The sequence below is a fragment of the Kogia breviceps genome, chromosome 3 (assembly GCF_026419965.1).
Source record: "Kogia breviceps isolate mKogBre1 chromosome 3, mKogBre1 haplotype 1, whole genome shotgun sequence".
Taxonomy (NCBI): Eukaryota; Metazoa; Chordata; class Mammalia; order Artiodactyla; family Physeteridae; genus Kogia; species Kogia breviceps.
The window spans coordinates 28558177-28579788 of NC_081312.1; the positions used below are offsets into that span (position 1 = coordinate 28558177).

The following is a 21612-nucleotide window of genomic DNA, read 5'->3' on the forward strand; positions in this document are numbered from 1 at the left end:
GAAGTATAACGTGCAAAAAGAATAAGCCAATCAGAAAACGAACTTTGCCTGCTTGGGCGGGACAGATTAGAGGCTGCCTGGGAAGGGGACTGGTTCGTGTGTCCGCCTGGGAGCCAATCAGAGGGCCAAGCTAGAAAGGGGAGGAACCTGACCCGCTTAGCTTGCACCTCCACTGCTGATGTCATCCCCACTGTCTCCGCCGTTTCTGTCTCTTCCCCGCTAAGAAGATGACCGTGGGGAGGTCCGCGGGAGCCTCCGGCGGCGCTCAGTGGAGCCGTCAGGTGAGGGGAGAAAAAGAAGGGGAGTGATCGTGTCTGCGCCCCGGAAAGAAATCCCTAAGAGAGGAAACTGAAGTTGCCTTGGAGACAGACTGCAAGGGCGTATCACAGGGGCGTGGGATTAAAACGGGCAGTGTGGGCTTCCCTGGTGGCGCAGTGGTTGGGAGTCCGCCTGCCGATGCGGGGAACACGGGTTCGTGCCCCGGTCTGGGAGGATCCCACGTGCCGCGGAGCGGCTGGGCCCGTGAGCCATGGCCACTGAGCCTGTGCTTCCGGAGCCTGCGCTCTGCAACGGTAGAGGCCACAACAGTGTGAGGCCCGCATACCGGAAAAAAAAAAAAAAAAAAGGGCAGTGTTTACGAATGCGGAGGCGGACTCTTATCTCCGGGACCTGAACCCCTTGAGCCCTTACGTCAGGCTCTTCATAGAACCATAGAAATGGCCCCCAGTTTCCGCTTATCCTCTCAACCATCCCAGGACTAATAGCACGATTGTTGTCTCCATTTTGTAGAAGAGAAAAATGAGGCACAGAGAGATTAAGAAATTTGCCCCCAAATTCATAGAGACAAAGTAAATTGGCGGTCGCTTAGGGGTTGGGGAATGAGGAGAGTTAGGAAAAATAGGGAGTGACTGCTAAATGGAGTGGGGTCTTTTGGGGGGTTATTAAAATTGATTGTGATGGTTGCACAACTGAGTATACTGAAACCCACTGAATTGTACACTTGTATGAACTGTATAGTAGGTGTGAATTATATCAATAAAGTCGTTTTTTAAAAAAGGAATTTTCCTAAAATCACACGCTGTTTAGTAGCAGAGCGAGGGCTAGAGCACATACATACCTTTGACTCAGAATCCAGTGTTCTTTTCAGTATTAGAGCTGGACCCAGTTCAACCATCACCAAGTGTCACTTGGAGGCCTACAGCGGCCTATCCCAACTGGTTTCCAGCTGCAACCAACCAGTCACCCTGTGCGGTCCCAACATGGCCCCAGGCTGCTTCTTTCAGGATATCTCTTGCTACTGTCCTCCAACCACACTGGCCCTCTTTCTACCTTTCCAAAAGTCCAAAATTTTGTCCCCGCCTCAAGGCCTTTGTATTTGCTTTTCTTCGAACCCCAAACCCTCTTACCCCAGATCTTAGCAAGGCTGGAGTTTTTCTCACCAATCAGGTGTCAGTCTAAAAGTCCTCCACAGTGAGAAAGTAAAAATCATCCCAGGACTGGGAAAGTAAAACTCAGACTATAGTAGACCCAGATGAGGCCAGCAGCAAGATCAGCAGAAATCAGTATTTCTCACAGGGCCACACTGTACCTGCAAAACGACTAATACCCCATACTTCTAAATGATTATGCTTACTTATCAATTACTTACTCAGCCCTAGTTTGCTCTTGTCACCTTTTGAATAAAAATTGCTCATTCACCCACTTACTAAACTGTGCCCTCTTTATGACGGCATCCATCCATCCTTGCTTCCCCTAACCCTCCTCAGAATCATTCAGGACAAGCCAACCCTATAAAAAGCCCCCACCCCACGCCAAGTTCCCTATACTTTCCCATGGTATGCTGTAGCAAATTAATAAACCTAGTTCTGATTACAGGTACATTCCTAGTGGTCTTTATCTGATGGGCTTTTATCAACAGAAGAGTGTCCCATAGCCACTCCATCACTCCATAATCTCACAGTTTCATGGCTTTTATTGAATTTATTACCGTCTTACATTATCTTTCTCCTTTCACTAGGATGTAAGCCTCATGAGAGTAGGGACCTTGTTTGTCTTGTTCACAGCCTAATACTCAATGCACATTAGGCACCCAATAAATATTTTCTGAATGAATGGAGTATTTAAGCCCAGTTGGATTTCCCACTTTCTAGGACTCTTTCAGCTAGACCACACTGTCTCTCCTGTTAATTACTCATTCCTACTAACAGGGTAGGAATTAGCTAGAATATGAGGAAAGCAGAGGTATAGACAAGGGAAGCAGGAAAATTGGAAGATTGGCAACAAGTAGGTAAAACCCAAGTAGGGCAGGTCCCAGAGTGTGGCCAAAGTTACAGGTAGGATTCCTGGAGAGCAGGGGTGCATGGTGAAGGGAGGTTCTCCATAGATGCTCACCGGACTGCATGAACCAACTTCAGCTCTCTGCTTCCCTTTCCCGCCCTTCAACCAAGCACACCTCATATACCAATATGTGAAATTTCTTTAAAGCAAGGAACATATTTTTTTGTCCCCCGCCCCAGTCCCTAATGTATACTTATTTAAAATGAAATTGGTAGTTATGTTTTAAAATCACAGTTTGACCTACAGTCTACTCTATTTCATTTCAGATATTTCCCCCCAAGTCCTCCTCAGACACAGAGGCAGAAGAGGAGCTGTGTGGGGATGGGCTGGTTTTGCCCAGGGCTGGCAAACTCAGTGAGTTCATCGGCCCAGAGGAGGAGACAGATTCTACTTCTGACTCAACTGCGAGTTTTTACGAGACCCTGCAGGCACTAAGGCAGAAAGGCAGGTGGTGCCTGTTGGAATCCCTTTATCTGTCTGACCCAGACAGTGATGAAAGCCTCTCTGAAGATGATGAGGACCTGGAGAGTTTCTTCCAAGACAAAGGCAGGGGGAAGCCACAGGTGCAGTCCCCCCCTTCTCCGAGGTAAGGCAGTGCAGTTCAACAGCTGCCTCACTGAACAACTCTGGCCAAGTCGCATCATGACTCTGGGCCTCATCTTCCTCCTCAGTAAAACAAAGACCACTCCTGTAAGGGCCACCTACCCAGGCTTCAGCCCAGAATCAGCCAAACGTGTTCTGATTCCTACCCAGCAGTCCTGAATCACTTTGGGTAACCTTGAGTCACCTGAAGGTTTGGAATCAATTAAAGAGATGCCTTTCCCAAATATACTACCTCCCTGAGAATGGCAACAAGGTCCATTTCCCTTGGCCAAGCCCTGCTGTATGCACATATACTTTATCTCATTTAATATTTACTTTCTCCTCCCAATCACCCTGTAGGTAGATACTATTTTTGCCATTCTGCAGATGAAGAACTTGAGGTTCCAAGAGAACCTTGCTCAAGGTCACACAGCTGGTCATTGTTTGAAGCAAGAATGGAACCTGGGCCTGACTCTAAAGGCTTCCTGTGCACCACTGCACTCTTCTCTCTACCAAATGAAAATATTAAGGGTGCAAAGTGGCAATTCTTGGGTCCATTCTAAGGAGAGACTTTCTACTAGGGCTGCTAGGATGGCCTGTGGGAAGGAGAGAAGCCTGGTTGAGAAAGGCGCAGGCCTAGAGGCCTGTGGGGCTGCAATGTGAGGCTGAGAAACTAACTGTGACCTGCTGGAAGGGAGGGGGAAGGAGGAGGATCTTGGAGGAGCCGGGCCTCCTGCCCCCTCACCCCCGTCCTCCACACACAGAGCTGCTCTCTTCCCGCAGGTGTGGCTCCATGAGGCGCTGCAGCTCCTTGAGCAACCTGCCCTCCGATCTTCCCAAGGCTCAGCCTCAGCCACCCTCCAGCTCCAGGCCTCCCTCCCAGCACAGAAGCATCAGCTCTTGGGCATCATCCATCACCGTCCCTCAGCCGTTCCGCATGACGCTGCGTGAGGCCGGGAAGAAGGCCCAGTGGCTGGCCTCCCCTGCCTCCTTTGAGCATGAGAGGCAGCAGGCCCAGAAGCAGGGCCAGGAGGAGGCCGAGTGCCACCGGCAGTTCCGGGCACAGCCTGTGCCCGCGCACGTCTACCTGCCCCTCTACCAGGAGATCATGGAGCACAACGAGGCACGCAGGCGGGCAGGGATCCAGAAGAGGAAGGAACTGCTCCTCTCTTCCTTGAAGCCCTTCAGCTTCCTGGGGAAGGATGAGCAGCGAAAGAAAGCCATTCAACAGAGGGACCTGGTCACCACAGCTAAGGCCAAAGTCCCCAAGCAGAAGGCCACCAGGAGGATCCCCAAGTCCATTCTGGAGCCAGCCCTCGGGGACAAACTCCAGGGTAAAGACATCCTTGCCTCCTGCCTGGGGGTACCAAGAGGTGCTGTGGGGATTTAGTCCGGCTCAGGGGTCACCCTGGCTCGGAGATGGGCTGTTCGGGCAGACCCGCTAGAGGCCTTGCTCAGTGCAGGCCACGGGGTAGGGTTGGATCTGCCTGTACAATGGGGGCGCCTAGTCGGGAGAGGAGTAGGAGGCCCTGGGTTCATCCTGTTGACCTCACCTGGCTCAGTGAGTGGATACGAAGGCCTTTGCAGCAGCACAGGTGCCGGAACAGAGAACCAATGAGACATCTGAGTACCAGCCTAGGCCCGCGCGACCACTAGCCAGTTGCCCCGAGGAAAGCTCCCCACATCCTGTGAGGTACTCATTTCAAGACACATAGCTCAGTTAAAGGACTCTGGCTTTATTCGCTCATTCCGTAGCATGTGCCACGTCCCAGGCGTGAATAAATAGATGTGGAGTTTGCGGACATGGGAGGGAGACAGACAAATAATTACAAATGTGATAAGTCACTTGCAGGAGTTAAAGGGGGAAGCCTAGGGGTCCAACGCCACCTGTAACAGAGGGACCTGACTTAGAGTGTGGTGAGCGGTGCGAACAGTCAGGGAAAGTCCAGAGGGAAAGTGAGTGCTGACCCTGAACGAGGAGCCATGGTGAATTCAATGAAGAGGGAAGAAGAGTGTACCAGGCAAACATAATAGCATGGAGGTAAGAAAGCTGAGCATGCTCAAGGCATGGAAAGGTAGAGGGGAGACAGAAGAGAAGCAGGGGGCGAGATCGACAGGCACAGGCCAGACCTGGGGCCTTGTAGGCCATGGGAGGGAGTTTGGACTTTGTCCCAAGGGCAGGGGAGCCACTGAAGTGTTTTAAGTAGGGTGGCTCATGATCAGATACGAAGTTCCGAAAGCTCACTCTGCTGTGGAGATAATTATAGGGGGACAGGCAAGTCCAGAGGGATGTTGATCATAGGAACCTATTTCAGTGATTCAACTGAGAAATTAGGAAACTAGTAGCAGGGAGGATGAAAAGAGGCTGGACCGGAGAGCGGTTAGAGAGGAGGCGGCGGCAGGACTGATGAGTGAGGAGGAGGTGAGGACAATGTGGGCAGTTGGGCGGACGGTGGGGCCTCTGCCTGAGAAGGGAGACCTGGGAGAGGAGCAGGTGACTGGCCCATCCCTCCTGCTCCATCTCTGAAGAAGGAACTGTAGAAAGTACTCAATAAGTGTAAATGGTAGCTGCTTTTGCAGCGTGATTGGCACACAGCAGTGGTGTCCTAGTCAACATTCATTAAGGCACTCTCCAGGAAAAAAAAGGAAGTTGATTTGCAGTGTTTGCCATTTTCATGGTATAAATACTCCTATCCTGGCCAATTTCAAGCTTTCCACACGATGCCAACTAGCTCGGAAAATTCCTGAAAAGTTAATGGCTGGGCTTCCCTGGTGGCGCAGTGGTTGGGAGTCTGCCTGCCGATGCAGGGGACGCGGGTTCGTGCCCCGGTCTGGGGGGATCCCACATGCCGCGGAGCGGCTGGGCCCGTGAGCCATGGCCGCTGAGCCTGCGCGTCCGGAGCCTGTGCTCCACAAGGGAGAGGCCACAACAGTGAGGCCCGCATACCACAAAAAAAAAAAAAAAAAAAAAGTTAATGGCTGAGTTCCAGCACACTAACTGCGAGTGTTTAAGAATGAAAGCTCACCACACCTTTTGGTTTGAGGCTTGGTTCCTTCTCACCCCTTGCTCCCCTGACTTCTTCTCCACAGAAGCTGAGCTCTTGAGGAAAATTCGCATCCAGATGAGAGCCCTGGACATGCTCCAGATGGCCTCCTCCCCCATTGCCTCCTCCAGTGGCCGGGCTGACTCACAGCCTCGAATAGCCACCCGGACCCGGGAGGAGAAGCTTGGGTTTCTGCACACTGACTTTGGATTCCAGCCTCGGGTAAATCCTGCCGTCCCTGACTATGAAGAACTTTACAAGGCCTTCCAGAAAAGAGCTGCCAAGAGAAGAGACACCCAGGAGGTGACTCGCAACAAGCCCTTCTTGCTGAGAACCGCCAGTCTGCGTCATACTCCTCGGCCCTGTGATGCTGCCGCCTCTGAAGAGAGGAGGGTGAGAACCCAGGCCACAGCAGGAGGGTCAGGGCTGAGGCCCTAAACACAGGAGGGGCCAGGTCTCAATGGAAGGCACTTCTCATGACACTTTTCTATCTTAATTTTTTAAAAACACCAGCTCAGCTGTAAGCAGATCCACGGTTCCTAAAAATTTAAGACCACAAGAATACTTCCCTTCCTTCCCCCTCTGTAGAGGAATTTTGCAGAAATAAGTGCAAGTCTGGAAGGCAGGGAGTTGGGGTCAACTGCCATGTCCCAATACCAATTCCAAAGAACTCTTCTCATTTAATTAAAAATTTGGGGATTCATATCCAAGTCTTGCCCTGTTTAACTAAACTCAAGATCTCATTACCCTTGCCTTAATCCCAAGAAAGAACTGAAGATTCTGACTAGTCCTTCGCTAAAATCGAATCCTAGTTAAGATAGAAACTAATTGCACGTGCTGTCCTACCAATATTAGCCTTCATTTCTTCTAGGAATCTCCACAGCCACCCAGCACACCCCTGCCAAGGAGTCGTTCTCTGAGTGGCCTTGCTTCCCTCTCTGCCAACACCCTCCCTGTGCACATCACAGATGCCACCAGGAAGAGAGAATCTGCAGTCAGGTGAGTGGTCAGGCTGCATGAGACCCACAGTGCTCAGATCTTGGCCCCAATGCTAGAAAGCACTCTGCTGCTGGGCCTTCTCTCCTGTTATCAGAGAGACCGAAAGGGGTAGAAGGGGAGTCTTGATCAGGACAGAATTCATGTGACTCTCCACACTTAGTGCTGGAGAACACTTAACCATCACTCAGCCAATATTCTTGGGGGACTTACTTTGTGCCAGGCACAGCATTAAGGCTGGAGATACCTTATAGAACCTATAGTTTAATATCTAGTCTGAAATACAGAAAGGCAAAGAAGCAACTATCCCATCTTGTAAGTAGCACAATGATGGGGAAATGCAGGGGACTGTGGGGGGCGGGGGAGCGGGGGCAGGCATTGGGCAGCCTGGGTCTTTTGTAATAGATGCCTAAGGTGAAACCTGAAGAAAGAGAAGTCAGCCAGACAAAGGCTGGAAAGAAACAAGTTTCCAAACAGAATAACATGCATAAAGACCCACTGGTGAAAGAGGAAGGAAGCATTAGGAACAGGAATTCAGAGAAGCCTGAACCTGTGTGTGTGACCCTGCCACAAAGAAGATGAGGCATCCATCACATAGATTTGAGATTCTCTGAGATTCATCTTGGGGAACTATTAGCAGTCAGTTGGGAAGCAGGAGCCTCCTTATTTTTAACTCTTTAACTGACCTCTGTCATGGTAGGCTCATCCAGCCAGCACCCCAGCATGAGTTCCTCCACTAGGCCTCTGAGCCGAAGTCAGCAGGAGAGGTCATGATGTAACTGGTGGCTTAGCTCTGGAGAGGACTGGCATCTCAGTGCCTTCCTGTGGGGCTCACAGAGGAGTACGTGGAATCTACTTGGCTCTTTAAGAGCCACAACAGGGATTTTAGAAATGTATTTAGAATCCAAGGGATACTCCCTTCTTCCTCAAATTTCAGTCAAGAGTTACTAAATCAAGGCTAAATGCCTCAGAATCCTGAGGTCCCACTACAATAGGTCTCATGAACCAGACGGTGGCCCACCTGCAGAGAATGTCCATATCTGCATTCTGGCAATAGGGAGTTTGACATATTAGCAGATTAAACTGTCATGCCCTCCCTTCCTAGTAAGTCCATTTGAACATAAACACCCTACTGCAAGAGTCTTGACTGTTTTTTCTTTTGGTAGAACTCTCCATAGTACCTTGTAGAATGATATTTGTACAAACTAAGTGCTGCAGGTTGACCCCAAATTGTGCATCGAGGGAGGCCCATTTCCAGTTCTCTGTGGAAATGCAGGTTTGTATTCCCAAAGGACCATGAACCCAGGCACCTTCCAGCCCACCAGTTACAGCACAGTTGTCAAGGGCAGAGGCTTGGGAGTCAGACATCCTGGTTCTAATCTTGGCTTTTCCACTGGCATGCTGGGTAGCTTCAAGCAAGTGGTTTACCCTCCCCGAGGCTCAATCTTGTTGCCTATAAAAAGGGAGACTTACAGTCCTTACCTCACAGGGCAGCTATGAGAACTTACAAAAGCTAATGGCTATAAAGCACTTATTGGTGCCTGTCTGCACGTGGTTCAGTGTAGGTAGCTCAGCAAATGGTAGCAATTAGTATTATTTTGTTTCCAGATGGCAGGACACTGAGTGTAAGAATATTTTAACTCATGTTTTTCAGTTCAATTAATGAACTTCTCCTGGGGTAGAAACTCACTGTCCATAGTGCTGGGAAGGCTTCATCTGCCAGTGCATTTAATCCCGAATCTTATTCTTTCTGAAATGCCAGTGTGGTAAATTACTCACCCATTCATAGAAAAAAACCAACCTCTCTGACTTTCCAGAGAGGTTACTAAGATTGCTTTTAAGTATACCCAGGTTGGTCATTTGTATTCTTTTTTTGCCTCTTCCCTTTAGACGTTCACTTGAGAAAAAGGACAAAGCAGATCAAAGTACTCAGTGGTCGGAGAGGCACAAAAAGAAGTGTCAGGCGATATCTAAATCTGTGACCTTGCGTGCAAAAGCCATGGATCCCCATAAAAGCCTGGAGGAGGTGTTCAAAGCAAAGCTGAAAGAGAATCGGTCGGTGTCCTCCGTGTGTCCAAGGGATAACTATCTTGGGAGCCATTTGCCTTGAAAATGGCAAAATGGGGTTATTACAGTAGGCTCCTGTGACCATAGAGTCAAGGATTTTGCCAGGCACAGTTAGGAATTTACAATGTCTGTGGGAGTTATCCCACTTAACTGAAATTAAAGGTATTCCGGATTGGAAAAACCTGGAATTCATTCTAAAAATCTTGTTAATTCCAGGAACAATGACCGTAAAAGAGCAAAAGAGTATAAGAAAGAATTGGAGGAAATGAAGAAGAGAATACAAATAAGGCCCTATCTCTTCGAACAAGTTACCAAGGTAAATCTAAACCGTCATTCACTTTCTTTCTTAGATGAAAGGGCTCTTAGAAATTATGAAACAGCTTAATATCTGGGTATTAAACACTTCCTTTAGGCTCAGAAAGATTCTAAATTTGGCTCATTTTATTACTACCATCTTTCCCCAAAGTAAGTAGTGCACTGGTGAACATTGGACTGATTTCATACAAGACTGGATTCCAAAGGCATCTATAAAGGGATATTTCACTTCCTGGGGTTTTCTCTACAGTCTAGCCTTCAGCTTGAATCAGAGTGGAGGTTAGATCCCAGGCATACAATTGACAGTTTGGCTGTGTTGGAGTATCTTTAACTTGCTAATGTCATCTCTCCTCCTGTAGTGCTGGTGCCCTGGGCACCCCCAGCCTCTACAGCTGTGGCACATTTATAGGTCTTCAGGGGTTGAGATGCTCGCAAGCACCCCACAAGGCCTCTTCCAGATTAAGTGGCTTTCTGGCTGGAAGAGTCACTTTAAGATGTTCTCTGGACTCCTAGGGAAGTTGGACACAGTTGAGATCTCCCTAAGGAAGCTCTGGGGCTACTTGAACAGTCTTAGAAAGGCCAGCATCCCAGACAGCTTTGAGTTGCTTCAAGCTCTATAAATCTCCCTCCTCTCCAGAGTTTCAAACAAAAGTTGGCATTCCCTAGTGACCTGGTTCCAAATGTTGGGCATTATCTGTCTTATAGCCAGTGCATTATTTAGGCATTTCCTGGGTCCAGTCCTCCCCAGTCCCCTACATATTACACACACACTGGACTGTCTTGGACTTACTTAGTAACTTGCATTGCTAAGTAAAAATTTCTCACAATGATGTTTGCTCTTCATGTTAGCTTTTTCCTAGCAAGCTCAACTCTCAGATCTCAAAAGATCTTCCACCGCTCTAGGAAAAATACAAAGTACTCTATATGACTTTCCTCTTGAACATTTAAACAAACAAAAAATAACCTTTTTCTGGTCTACATGCATACCATCCATCCTGTTAAGAATGTTACAAGTGCTGCTTATTTTCAATTTGTTATATTTCAGTGTTCCTGATGATGGTTTGGTTGCTTTTAAATGTTAAAAATGTCTTTAGTCCATCTTTTTCATCTGGGTCTCACTTGGTCTTCCAAAAATCGAAATCCTTGCCTCACAAAGGTGTGGTTCCCAAAACAACAGTTGGCATCTCCTGAGAGTATTAGAAATACAGAATTGCAGGCCCCATCTGAGAACTACCTAATAAGAATCTGCATTTTAACCCGATCTTCAGGTAGTTCCTATGTACTTTAAAGCTTGAAAATTAGGCTCTAAGTAATTTTCATACACATCTGTGTCCAGCACTACTGGGGGGTAGTGTGGTGGAAAAGCAGTATTATAAGCATACAGATTAAGCAAGCAATTTAGAATTATCTGGTAATTCAGCTACAGCAGATTAATTTCCATTCCACAGGACCTTGCCAGGAAGGAAGCCGAACAACGGTATCGAGACACCCTGAAGCATGCTGGGCTGGATGAAGACTTTGTGAGGAACAAGGGTCAGGGCACCCGGGCTTTACAATGGAAGGAGCAATCAGAAGTCCGTGATTGTCCCAGGTAATCGGAGATACTGCTGTCATCCTGCAGCTCTCAAGTTGCATCTCTAGTAATGCCACTGGGAGGAAGCTTTACAACAGTCACTCATATTTTGAGATCACAATGCTGTATTTATAGAATACTAATCTAGAGATCTCCAAGTAACACATTTAAATTTGGTGAGTAGTGCAGTTGTGAATAAAATATAGCTATTGTGTATTAGGTCTAGATTCCTTCAATTTGAAACACGTCACTTTTCCAATCCCAGTCCAATGCCATCAGTCAAAAGTACTTCTACTTCAATTCTGAAGAAAAATCATATATATTTTTACTTCCTATAAAATGATAAACTACACTCTTCATTTATTTACTTATTGGATAAGTGAAAATAAAAACCGTTACAGGGCCACAATAAAAGCTGCAAATATCCTATACAATCAAAGCCTTTCTTTTCTCCTCAGCTTGGTCACCATGGCTTGTTCAAATCTAGCTTTTTTTAAAAAAATAAATTTATTTATTTATGGCTGTTGTCAGGTCGTCTTCGTTGCTGCGCGCGGGCTTTCTCTAGTTGGGGTGAGCGGGGACTGCTCTTCATTGTGCACAGGCTACTGACTGCAGTGGCTTCTCTTGTTGCGGAGCACGGGCTCTAGGCAGGTGGGCTTTAGTAGCTGTGACTCGTGGACTGTGGAGCGCAGGCTCAGTAGTTGTGGCTCACGGGCTTAGTTGCTCCGCGGCATGTGGGATCCTCCCAGACCAGGGCTCGAACCTGTGTCCCCTGCATTGGCAGGCAGATTCTTAACCACTGCACCACCAGGGAAGTCCCAAATATAGCATTTTTTAAAAGCAACTCATTAGCACCACCTCCTCCATTGATATCATATACGTCAAAGGGAGAAAAGCACAGTATTTCTATTACTCTCAATTTTAAGTCCTAGTAGCCCTTCCCCTAATTCCTATCTCAGTTTTCCCCCTAGAAATTTGCCTTTATACCCCATACAAAATAATGATAATGCTAAAACCATGCTTAAGCCTTACATGATGCTTCCTTTGATTTAAAATTTAAAATTTTATAATTTTAATTTATTCTGCAGCACTCATGAAACTACAAAACTCGGCATCAGGAATCCACGGCAGGATTTAGAAGAATCTCCAGAACACCCTACAAGCCCCAAGAAAGAACTAGAGGAGCTGTCTTATGAATTAACAGATAATCTCAAATCATTTGGTTAATCAGTATACTTAAAACTACTCCTTTCGAATAATATCAAGCAGCTACCTTGGGGTTGAGTCAAGGCAGGCAAAACTTGGGTTTTGAGTCATGGTTACTTTTGGAGAATGCGGGAAAGCAAAGTAGATAACAGAGAATGGTCCAAGTAAATCAAAGTGGAGAAGTTCAGGGTAGAGGGATCAGAGCTAATTAAGGGTTCTTGCTTTGTGCCTCACACTTAAGCATACAGGTACAGAAAAAAGGGCATAAGCCCAAATGCCTACAGAGGCTAGTCAGGAAACAAATGGGTCAAATGGGCTGGTGGTCAGATTAGTAGGAGGATAGTAGAGACTAGAGAATATCAACCCTGATGGAATACAGGCCCAGAATTGCCAGATAAACCACATTTTCAACAGAAACCAGAAATGTGCATGTCGGCAACTAATTTAAAACTTACTGGGAATTCCCTGGCCGTCCAGTGGTTAGGAGTCCACGCTTTCACCGTCAAGGGCGAGGGGTTCAATTCCTGATCGGGGAACTAAGATCCCACAGGCTGAGCAGCCCGGCCAAAAAAAAAAAAAAAAAAAAAAATTTATTTGGAAATAATATGTGGGAAAAACAAAACATGTTTGTATATCAGATTAGCCCATGGGGGATGACAAGTTTGCAACCCCAAATACGGGGTTTCTCAGCCTCAGCACTATTGACATTTTGGGCCAGATGAGTCTGTGTTGGGTGAGGGAGCTATACATTGTAGGGTGGTTAGCAGTACCCCTGGCCTCTATTTACTAGATGCCAATAGCACTCCTCTCCTCAGTTATGACAACCAAAAATGTCTCCAGATATTACGAAAAGTCCCCTGGGTGACAAAATGTCCTTGGTTGAAAACCACTGTTCTAGTATAAAAGTAAGGCTACTGGAAGCCAAAACTGGCATTTTAAGAATACAAGTAATTGACATGAACTCAGTCTATCTAGCACAGGATAATTATGCATGTCATTAACAAATTAAGAACTATAATTACTTTATTTAAAACAGCAGTTAATTCTTTGATGTTATCTGCTTAGAATGTGTCACTGTGTGCATGTGTGTACTATGTTAGCATGAGGTTCATTTTAATAAATTTGAAACTTCTGACATCCATGATTTTCTAGTAGGTGATCTCTGGATACTTTTCTTCTCACCAATAATAATGAAATATTCTCTCTCAGTAACTCTAAAGACAGGATGATGGTAGCAAGAGTGCCTACTCTGACAGAAGAACCTTTCTCATGTTTTTTAAAGTATCTTTCTGGAAATATTCAAAAATATGTTATTATTGCCATTTTTCCAGACTCAAACATGGTCCTTGTGGTGACAAGAATGATACTCTGATAACTACCACGTAGGTTTGCTAGTTGGAGATGAAGATGCTCATGTCATCTTCCCCAAGACTTCTGAGCTCAGTTTTACCTGCATGGACTCCTAAGGGTAAATCAGTGCCCCATCTTATAAGGGAAAGACTGAATTATTTTCTCAATCTCCTCTCAAAAGGAAACAAATTTTGTTTAAAACAAGAAGCCAAAGAACTGACTGGCTGTTTTGTTTATTTAAAGGAGAAACAATTGAAGCTCTGAATCAGGTGATTTTTAACTTAAAAAAACAAAAAACAAAAAGCAAAAAACAAACAACCTCTTAACATGCTACTGTATGTTCCATAAACAAAGAAAGCAAAGTGGCCAAGTAGAGGTGTATAGGACAAGATAGTACCTCAGCCTGGGCCAAGCAGGGATTCAAGTAATTTACTCTTTTGAAGACCAGTGGCAGAGAGTCTCTTACTCAGGTTGCTAAAGGGAGAATGTCACAACAGAACCGACATCACTCCCTTCTCAAAAGCAACAAGGCATCTTGAAAGCTTAACTTCTTAGTGAAGTTTTATGGTTGGTGGCAGGATTTAGTTCACCCATGTGAAAAGACAGCTCAGTATGGGATGAAAACTCTTCAAAGGAAAACCTCCCCTCAACAGTCTTACTGAGAAACTTCAGCCAACAAATAATCAAATTCACTTTTGGGAGAAGTCTATCCCAAAATTGTGCAGTGGGAAAAGAGGTAGGTACAGTTACCCAGCCCACATTCACTGCTTTCTTTCTTGTCTGAATCAGATGGTAGTTGAAGAGAAGCTCTCCTACAGTCATCTTCTAGGCCAGGAAAGATGAACAGAGGCAAAAGTGGGGTCCTGTCCTTCACAGATTCATTTTGGTTCTGGCAAACTGTGAGCCATAAGCATCCTGTTCCCACTACATGCACTCTGGGATCAGGCAGAACTGCTCTTCCAGGAGTCAGCACCCATGCTCATGTCCGTCCTTCAGTTAAATCTCCTTGGTTTAGTAACTGTAAGAGATTAAAAACAAATCTGGAATAGTTACCAGTGAATAACAGGAAAAATAATTCATTCTAAGTGAAAGGTTTACAATTGGGGGTGGGGAATGCATTGCAGGGGTGAGTCAGGGACAGCTAGTTCCAAATCAGAACATATGCACAGACTGATAGATCTCATTTATATACTGGCCTTGGGACAGCACTTTGACCATTTGATGATGCTGGTATTCCTACTATAGCAGTAAAATATCCTGATAATAATAATTATAATATCCTATAAGCCAAACTATTATTTGTGTAATCACATACTCACTAGTCAGTGATGGAGGAATCTATAACCACAGGGAAATCAGAACTAGTGGAACCAAAAATCTTACATCAGTCAGTGAGCCAAAGTACAGGCTGAAGGCTCAAAAACAAGTAAAAGGAATGGAGTTCCACGTGACAGCTACAACTCACTCATGGAAAATCCAGGATTTAAAATACCTTTCCTGGGCTTCCCTGGTGGCGCAGTGGTTGAGAATCCGCCTGCCGATGCAGGGGACGCGGGTTCGTGCCCCGGTCCGGGAAGATCCCACATGCCGCGGAGCGGCTGGGCCCGTGAGCCATGGCCGCTGAGCCTGCGCGTCCGGAGCCTGTGCTCCGCAACGGGAGAGGCCACAACAGTGAGAGGCCCGCGTACCGCAAAAAAAAAAAAAAAAAAAAAAAAAAAAAATACCTTTCCTGTGATGAGGGAAGACAAGCCTGAGTCTCCAATAGGGTGGCAGCTAGTGTGGACATTCTACTCTACATTCAAAGTTCCTGTTGAAAGGTGTTTTTGTATAATAATTGATGAAATTGGGTTCCATTTTATTATGAAAAGAAAATGAGATGGGAATAATACAGTGAAAACAGAATAAACATTGTTTGTTGAAATCTAATCAGATTAATTCTAGAGCTGGAGATATATTTATTTGGTGATCTTAATTTAGATGAAGGTAATTTACATAGTAGAATTCAATGGTATGGAATTTAAAGAAATTTAAAGAAAAATTTTAAACTTAGAGAAAGAAACCACAGATTTCATTTGATACTGTGTGATAGAGATTAGGAATGGTATATTTTTAATCTAGACCAAGATCCAGATGTTTACACTCAAACTTAGCAATGTCACTTTATGAGATATGTTAAAGAATTTGTAATTTCTGTTTTCCTCCTTGTTTTATTTGGGAAATATTCTAAGGTATAGTCAAATCTAACTAGCAATCACTTATACTGGTTCTTGAATTCAAGAATGTGAAGTCAGTGTGGCTATGGAACCCCATTTGGGATGACCTTTAGTCCACAGAAGGTCAAAAGCCCTGGGGTCTCAGCTGGGTCTGCACAATGAGTCCTCTGTCTGATTCTCAGAAGACCTGGCCACACTGAGGAAAAATCAGAATTGTCCAATTTGAACCATCTGAGTGAGAGTTAACTTGTAGTTTTTCAAATATTTTCTATGATAATTTCTGACACTTGTTCTTGATAAGTTATTTTTAGAGCATAGTTACAGGAGTCCAATGAGAAGTACATCAGCGGATTCTTACAGGTCTGATCTAAAATGCATGGTGATCTTTTAAAAAACAATTTGGAATGGGCATGTATTGTTTTAAGGGTTGCTATTGCCTTCTTCTCTGGCATCTGAGAATAATCCCTAAGGAGTCAATATTCCTCACTCACTGGAGGAACAGACCCCAGATGAGGAAGAGGATGAAGCCTGGAGCCTTTGGGGGCTTACAGCTTGAAAAAAAAAATGAAGGTATTGGAGCACGTGATAAGCCCATCTTCAGAAGGAAAAGGAGGGGATGAGCAATGAAAATGCCTTGATGGGAGGAAGGTAGTAATGGTATAGTAAAGGAAAGACAAAAGAAGTGAGGCTCAGACAGAAGTTGTATTTGTAAATACATAAGGATCCATGAGGAAAAAGTGATAGTGAAGGATTTTCAACTACATCTAAGGGCAGCACTTTCCTCTTGCGGTGTTAAGCGTCTGAGGCTTCCATTCTGAAACTGGGTACACAGGACTTAAAGGCCCTTTGTGTTCTCCTGGAGTGAAGGCCAAGTTTTCCTTTGTTTTCTTTTTAGGTAGTCTGTGTTATTGTGTCTGCCTGAGGCTGTGAGTGAGCATCTCCCAGACAAGGACACTCGGAAGCCAGCTACAGGTTCAAGAGAACAAATGTGCTATTACTGGACTTTCTGCATACACAAATCTGACCATGTCATACCCCATTTAAAACCATGCAGTGGCTCCCTAGTGCCCCCAGGATAAAATCATGTCCTATAAGGCCCTTAAAGAGAAGACCCAGCTTGTCTTTCCTGCTCTCATTTTTCCATCCCACACCAACCTCTCCATTCCATGTCCACCACACTCAACCCTTTGTGGTTCCATAGTCAGGCGTGCTCCCTCTCCTTTGTACACACTGCTACCTTTATGCCTGTTAAATTTCTTCCAGTCCCTCCCACTTCTCCATCAAGATGATTGCTATTCATCCCTCAGGTCTCAACTTAAACTCTAAAACTTATTCCCTGACTTCCCCCAAGACTAGCACTACTACCTTGTATAAAAATTGCCAGTTCATTGACTTGTTGCCCTTCCCATTCTAAACTCTCTGTACAGCACGACTCCAGGGGCACCATTTATATAGCTACGGAGTTACAAAAGGGAGAGGTCCTAACTCTGACTCTAAGCTCTTTGAGACAGAGATTATATTTTGTTTACTACTGTATAACCAGAACCCAGCAGAGTGCCTTGCACACATCAGGTACATAATATCTGTTGAATGAATTATCTTTATTCATCTGGCATTTATTTGGGGTAATCTGGAGTGCTTCAATTAAAAAAGGTATTTAGCAGTATGGGAGAGAAAAACTCCAAAGTTTCAAATATTAAAAAAGAAAACGTTGAGTGTTGTGGATTGGTATATCAGGATAATAATTTGTACTAGGTACAAAAAGAAGGGGATGACTTTCCCCAACTATTTCAGAGCAACCCAATAGTTAATGAAAGTATTTCTTTTATAGAAGAATCACAGTTAATAAAAGCAGAAGGAAAAAGAGAATAAGGTATCACTGTTTTGCAAGCCCTAATGAAAAAACAGATCTAGGCCATGACCAGTAATGGTTGCCAAAACTTTTACATAACCCACTGGTCAATCTTGAGATCAGTAAGAGGAGAACAACCAAATATCATGTGTCTCCTGATGAGATGTAGTAGGAAGCAAGAGTACCACCTATAAAATATTCTTGCCAAGAGGAAAAACAAACAGTAATCTAATCAAGCCTCTAAACGTAATTACCAGTTTTCAGGAAGTCTGTGGATAGAGAAATATATCAAACAACAAAAGAAGTCAATCAACCAAAATCAGAATGTGGGAAATGCTATAAGACAAACCCAATTCCTTAAATAGATAGCCATACTGAAAAAAAGAGGGGGAGGACACTTAGAGATAAAGAGAATTATTAACCAAATGCACTGTATAGGCTTTGTTCGAATTCTAATTCAAACCAACCAACCATAAAAAGATTCTTTCTGAGGAAAAATTTAGAAGGCTAAGAATCAGAGTATATCGATAAATTATTGTTAATTTTGTTGGGTATGATAAAGATATAGTTATGAAAAAATATGTTAGAGAAATATTTACAGATGAAATGTCTATGATTTGATTTAAAATACTGCAGTACAAATAAAACATCAACAGCAAACAGTAGGAAGGAAGTGATAAGAACAGTAGACAGTTAATTGTTGAAGATGGGTGACAACAAGTACATGGATTCACTATACTATTCTCGTTCTCAGTATTTATACTCTTTGAAAACTTGCATAATAAAACATTTTAAATAGATAAACAAAGAGGGGAAGAAATAAGCAAAGACTCCGCAGGTGAGACATGTTCCAAAGCAGTTACCGGGAGAAGGTGACTTAGGAAAGAACCAATGATACCAAATAGCAAAAACTTTCAATATAACATAAACAAGACTGAGACAGTGGGTCGCAATATGAATACAAGGAAAGGTCCTGGAAGAAACATTAACGTGCATGCCCAGAGCTTTCTGATCCTGGATATCCTCAGAAATATTACAGAAAAATTGAGACCATTCAATATAGGATGCAGAGTCATTTGAATGCTGTAACAGCGGACTGTGGTCTACAGGCTATAATGAAAGGAAAAGTGAAAGATACTATAACACCAAAGCCAGAATATACAGGCTTTGGCAAAAGCTTATGCATATGAAACGAGCTCATGAGGAAGTCATCTATCTCCACGACACAAGGCCAATAAAACATCCTAAGATTCTAGAAGCCCAACTGGTTTTCATTCTGTTTTCTGGGTCAGAGCCAAAAAAACAGAGTAAGGGGTGCTTAGAATCAATCTAAAAGCCCCCTTAGATTTAGATGATGGTTCTCACTCAGCAAGCAAGTGGACACATTCCCATATGCCCAGTTGGTTCAGCCTGGTATCTCCAAGACAACTGGCCGTAGCAAAGTGAATGATAATGATTTCTAATGATTTTGTCACTATCTTTTTTGCTCAAGGACTACTTTGTCCCAGGATGTTATTTTCTGTATAAAATAAAAGCATCGGGCTTCCCTGGTGGCGCAGTGGTTGAGAGCCCGCCTGCCGATGCAGGGGACACGGGTTCGTGCCCCGGTCCGGGAGGATCCCACGTGCCGCGGAGCGGCTGGGCCCGTGAGCCATGGCCGCTGAGCCTGCGCGTCCGGAGCCTGTGCTCCGCAAAGGGAGAGGCCACAACAGTGAGAGGCTCGCGTACCGCAAAAAAAAATAAAAATAAAAATAAAAGCATCTTCATCACAAGTGAGGCAAGAACAGGAGGAGCCTATCTCATTAATTAGGGCATGTGTATCAAGGAAACTAGAGCTCAGAGTCCTAGCTGTGAATGACCAATCTCCCAATTCAGCAGACCCTAATACTCAGGTTCTTTTCAAACCTGGACTCATGCTTAGCTTAGGGTAAGATATTCTAATCTAAGTCTCCAGGAAAGGGAAATTGGAGAATTTTTTCAGATCCTCTGAAATAGATTCCCAATCATTCTCCACATTAATCTCCACAGAAACAAAGTAAGGGCAAGAGATAGTTTTACCTCCTGTGGATTTACGGCAGTTAAGACAGACACCTCATATGACTGCCTCCCTGACTGCATGGTCACCAAATGATGTGTCACATCAGGCACTGAAGACAGAGGACGTGGGGATCCTTCAGCAAGCACCTCTGAAACAACAGAAAAATGTTTCAATGCAAAGTGAATCCACAGACCTACCTACCTACCTTCATTATCAAGTCTCTCATTAAGAACACTTAACACTATTCCCTGAAAAACTGAATCCCACATTCCTGTGTTTCTTCCAAATTAATTCCTGCCTGATAAACACTATCAGTGAATTTGGAAAGTACTACAAAAGGGGGATGGAAAGAAAAGGCAAGAAATTTTGATATAACAGCTGACCATTTTTCAGTATGCCAGTTTAGAGTAATATGGCTTTAGCAATATTAACTGGATTAAAATTGCTTATGAATCAGCAAACCAGAGCCAACCCTTAAAGCAGTCACCAGTGAAAGAAATAGTGCAATACGTGCTAGTCAAGAGCTTAAACCTGGCTCCAAAGTTCCTTCTCACTGTCTCTTCCTCCCTTGAGACTTTCCTCCTTAGTATCATTTATGAAACAGAAGAGGCTTATTGTGGAGGCACACTCTGGGCCATGTAGGCTCCATATATAAGTTACACAAACATGGTCTTTATACCCAAAACTGACTGACTGGGATATGAGTAATGAAAACAAAGGATCTCAGACTTATTAAATGTTCATCAGCAGAATCACCACGAAGATCTTCTGGCAATTGCTTACACATAAACCACTTAGCTCTCAAATAAATTAAGAGTATCTTCTAGGGGCTTTCTAGCTTATATTGCTCTTCCAGGATACCACATAACTTAACGTTTGCTTATACACTATCTTCTACTCACTCAATGTTGTTTCCCATATGTAAGTTTTGACTTCGCAACTAGATTTGAAGGTCCCTATCTTCTACTTTTCTTTCCCATGGTGCCAGGTACACAGTAGGCACTGAATAAATGCATGCTGACCTCACCTGTTAAGTTTTTCAGAGAAGAGGGCCTGGCCTGTGTAACTTGGGTGAAATTTCTATATCAGAGAGGAGCAACTGTTTCCTAGAGAGCCCTTTCTTTTCTCCAGAAGATATGGCTTTTGAAGGTATGGAGAAATTGCTTTAATTCTCCTCTGTAAAACCTGGTTATGTTCTGTTTAAATATTTTAAAAGTTAAGTTCTTCCATAACTGCAATAGGAAAGATAGAAATAGTTGGGCTAGGATGCTAGGATTATGGATAATTTTCTTCTTAAATCTTTTTCTTTATTCTTTAGTAACATTATCTTTTCAATGAAAAAACTTTTTAAAATATTCACTTATCCACTCCAGAGACAACACAAATGCTACTCAATCATACCATTTCTACTCACAAGAAATGACATTAATTAAAACCTCCATTTTGGAAACAACCCCATTCCTTAGTCCCTAGTTGCAGCCCATTTCCCCCAAATAAAGGAGAGGTGAAAGTCTTACCATCATCAACTCCTAGGATAGAATTGGTATTTGGTAGGTTCAAGGAGTCTCCACCAAGGCTGGGCTGAGAATTCATAGACACCAGGTTTTTACTGGTTACTGAAGCCTCTTCAAGCAAACTACTGCCCATTAGTGGCTCAGCTGCACAGAGAATAGGATGTGAGAGACATACAGCAGTCAAGGCTGTGCCTGGTCCCCATTTTCCTTCACAAGAAGCTGGCTTTTTTTTTCAGAACTAAAAGTTAACCTGTATCTTGGATGCCACCTCCTCTATTTCACTTACTTTTGGGAAGCAAAAATAAACCTAAAAGGGAAGAGTTTGAGCCTCATGGATAAATACCCTTGCTTGTGATCAGCATCTGGATAACAAACATATAAAATGGGATGGGTGCATCCTTAGAAAGGAGTATTCAGAATAAAACAATTGATTAAGGAAAGACATGGAAAGGAATAATAATAAAAACGTATTATCAAATTTAAGCTAGGGTAAAAAGGGAGTCATGACTGATAAGTAAAAAATGC

General features: G+C 44.2%; 2 protein-coding genes across 8 annotated transcripts in view; one reads left to right on the forward strand and one right to left on the reverse strand.

Moving 5' to 3' along the window:
• Positions 1 to 63: 63 nt before the first annotated feature.
• On the forward strand, positions 64 to 13263 carry FAM161B (FAM161 centrosomal protein B). The gene is made up of 9 exons (XM_059055830.2): positions 64 to 281; positions 2604 to 2923; positions 3703 to 4253; positions 6010 to 6356; positions 6835 to 6962; positions 8850 to 9014; positions 9243 to 9342; positions 10790 to 10932; positions 12003 to 13263. The coding sequence occupies exons 1-9, from the start codon at positions 228 to 230 to the stop codon at positions 12139 to 12141; spliced, it is 1947 nt and encodes a 648-aa protein (XP_058911813.1). The 5' UTR covers positions 64 to 227; the 3' UTR covers positions 12142 to 13263.
• Positions 13264 to 13687: 424 nt separating this feature from the next.
• ZNF410 (zinc finger protein 410) overlaps positions 13688 to 21612 on the reverse strand; it is a 40801-nt gene continuing 32876 nt past the window's right edge. For 4 of the 7 annotated variants that reach the window (XM_059055868.2, XM_059055869.2, XM_067028163.1 and 1 more), the window contains exons 10-12: positions 21091 to 21231; positions 19594 to 19721; positions 13688 to 14488 (exon numbers count right to left, since the gene is read on the reverse strand). In XM_059055868.2, coding sequence (XP_058911851.1) covers positions 14450 to 14488; positions 19594 to 19721; positions 21091 to 21231 — 308 coding nt within the window. In that variant the 3' untranslated portion in view covers positions 13688 to 14449. Of the gene's footprint in view, positions 14489 to 19593; positions 19722 to 20600; positions 20806 to 21090; positions 21232 to 21612 lie in introns of all 7 variants that reach the window. The other 3 variants (XR_010839495.1, XR_010839494.1, XR_010839496.1) reach the window with 1 other exon arrangement.

What these genes read in the sequence shown, in the direction of transcription:
- FAM161B (XM_059055830.2), top strand. Translation starts at nt 228, where the DNA reads ATGACCGTGGGGAGGTCCGCGGGAGCCTCCGGCGGCGCTCAGTGGAGC. An exon ending in TCTTCGAACAAGTTACCAAG is followed by an intron (nt 9,343 to 10,789) that starts GTAAATCTAAAC and finishes TCCATTCCACAG; the next exon opens with GACCTTGCCAGGAAGGAAGC. An exon ending in GAAGTCCGTGATTGTCCCAG is followed by an intron (nt 10,933 to 12,002) that starts GTAATCGGAGAT and finishes TTTATTCTGCAG; the next exon opens with CACTCATGAAACTACAAAAC.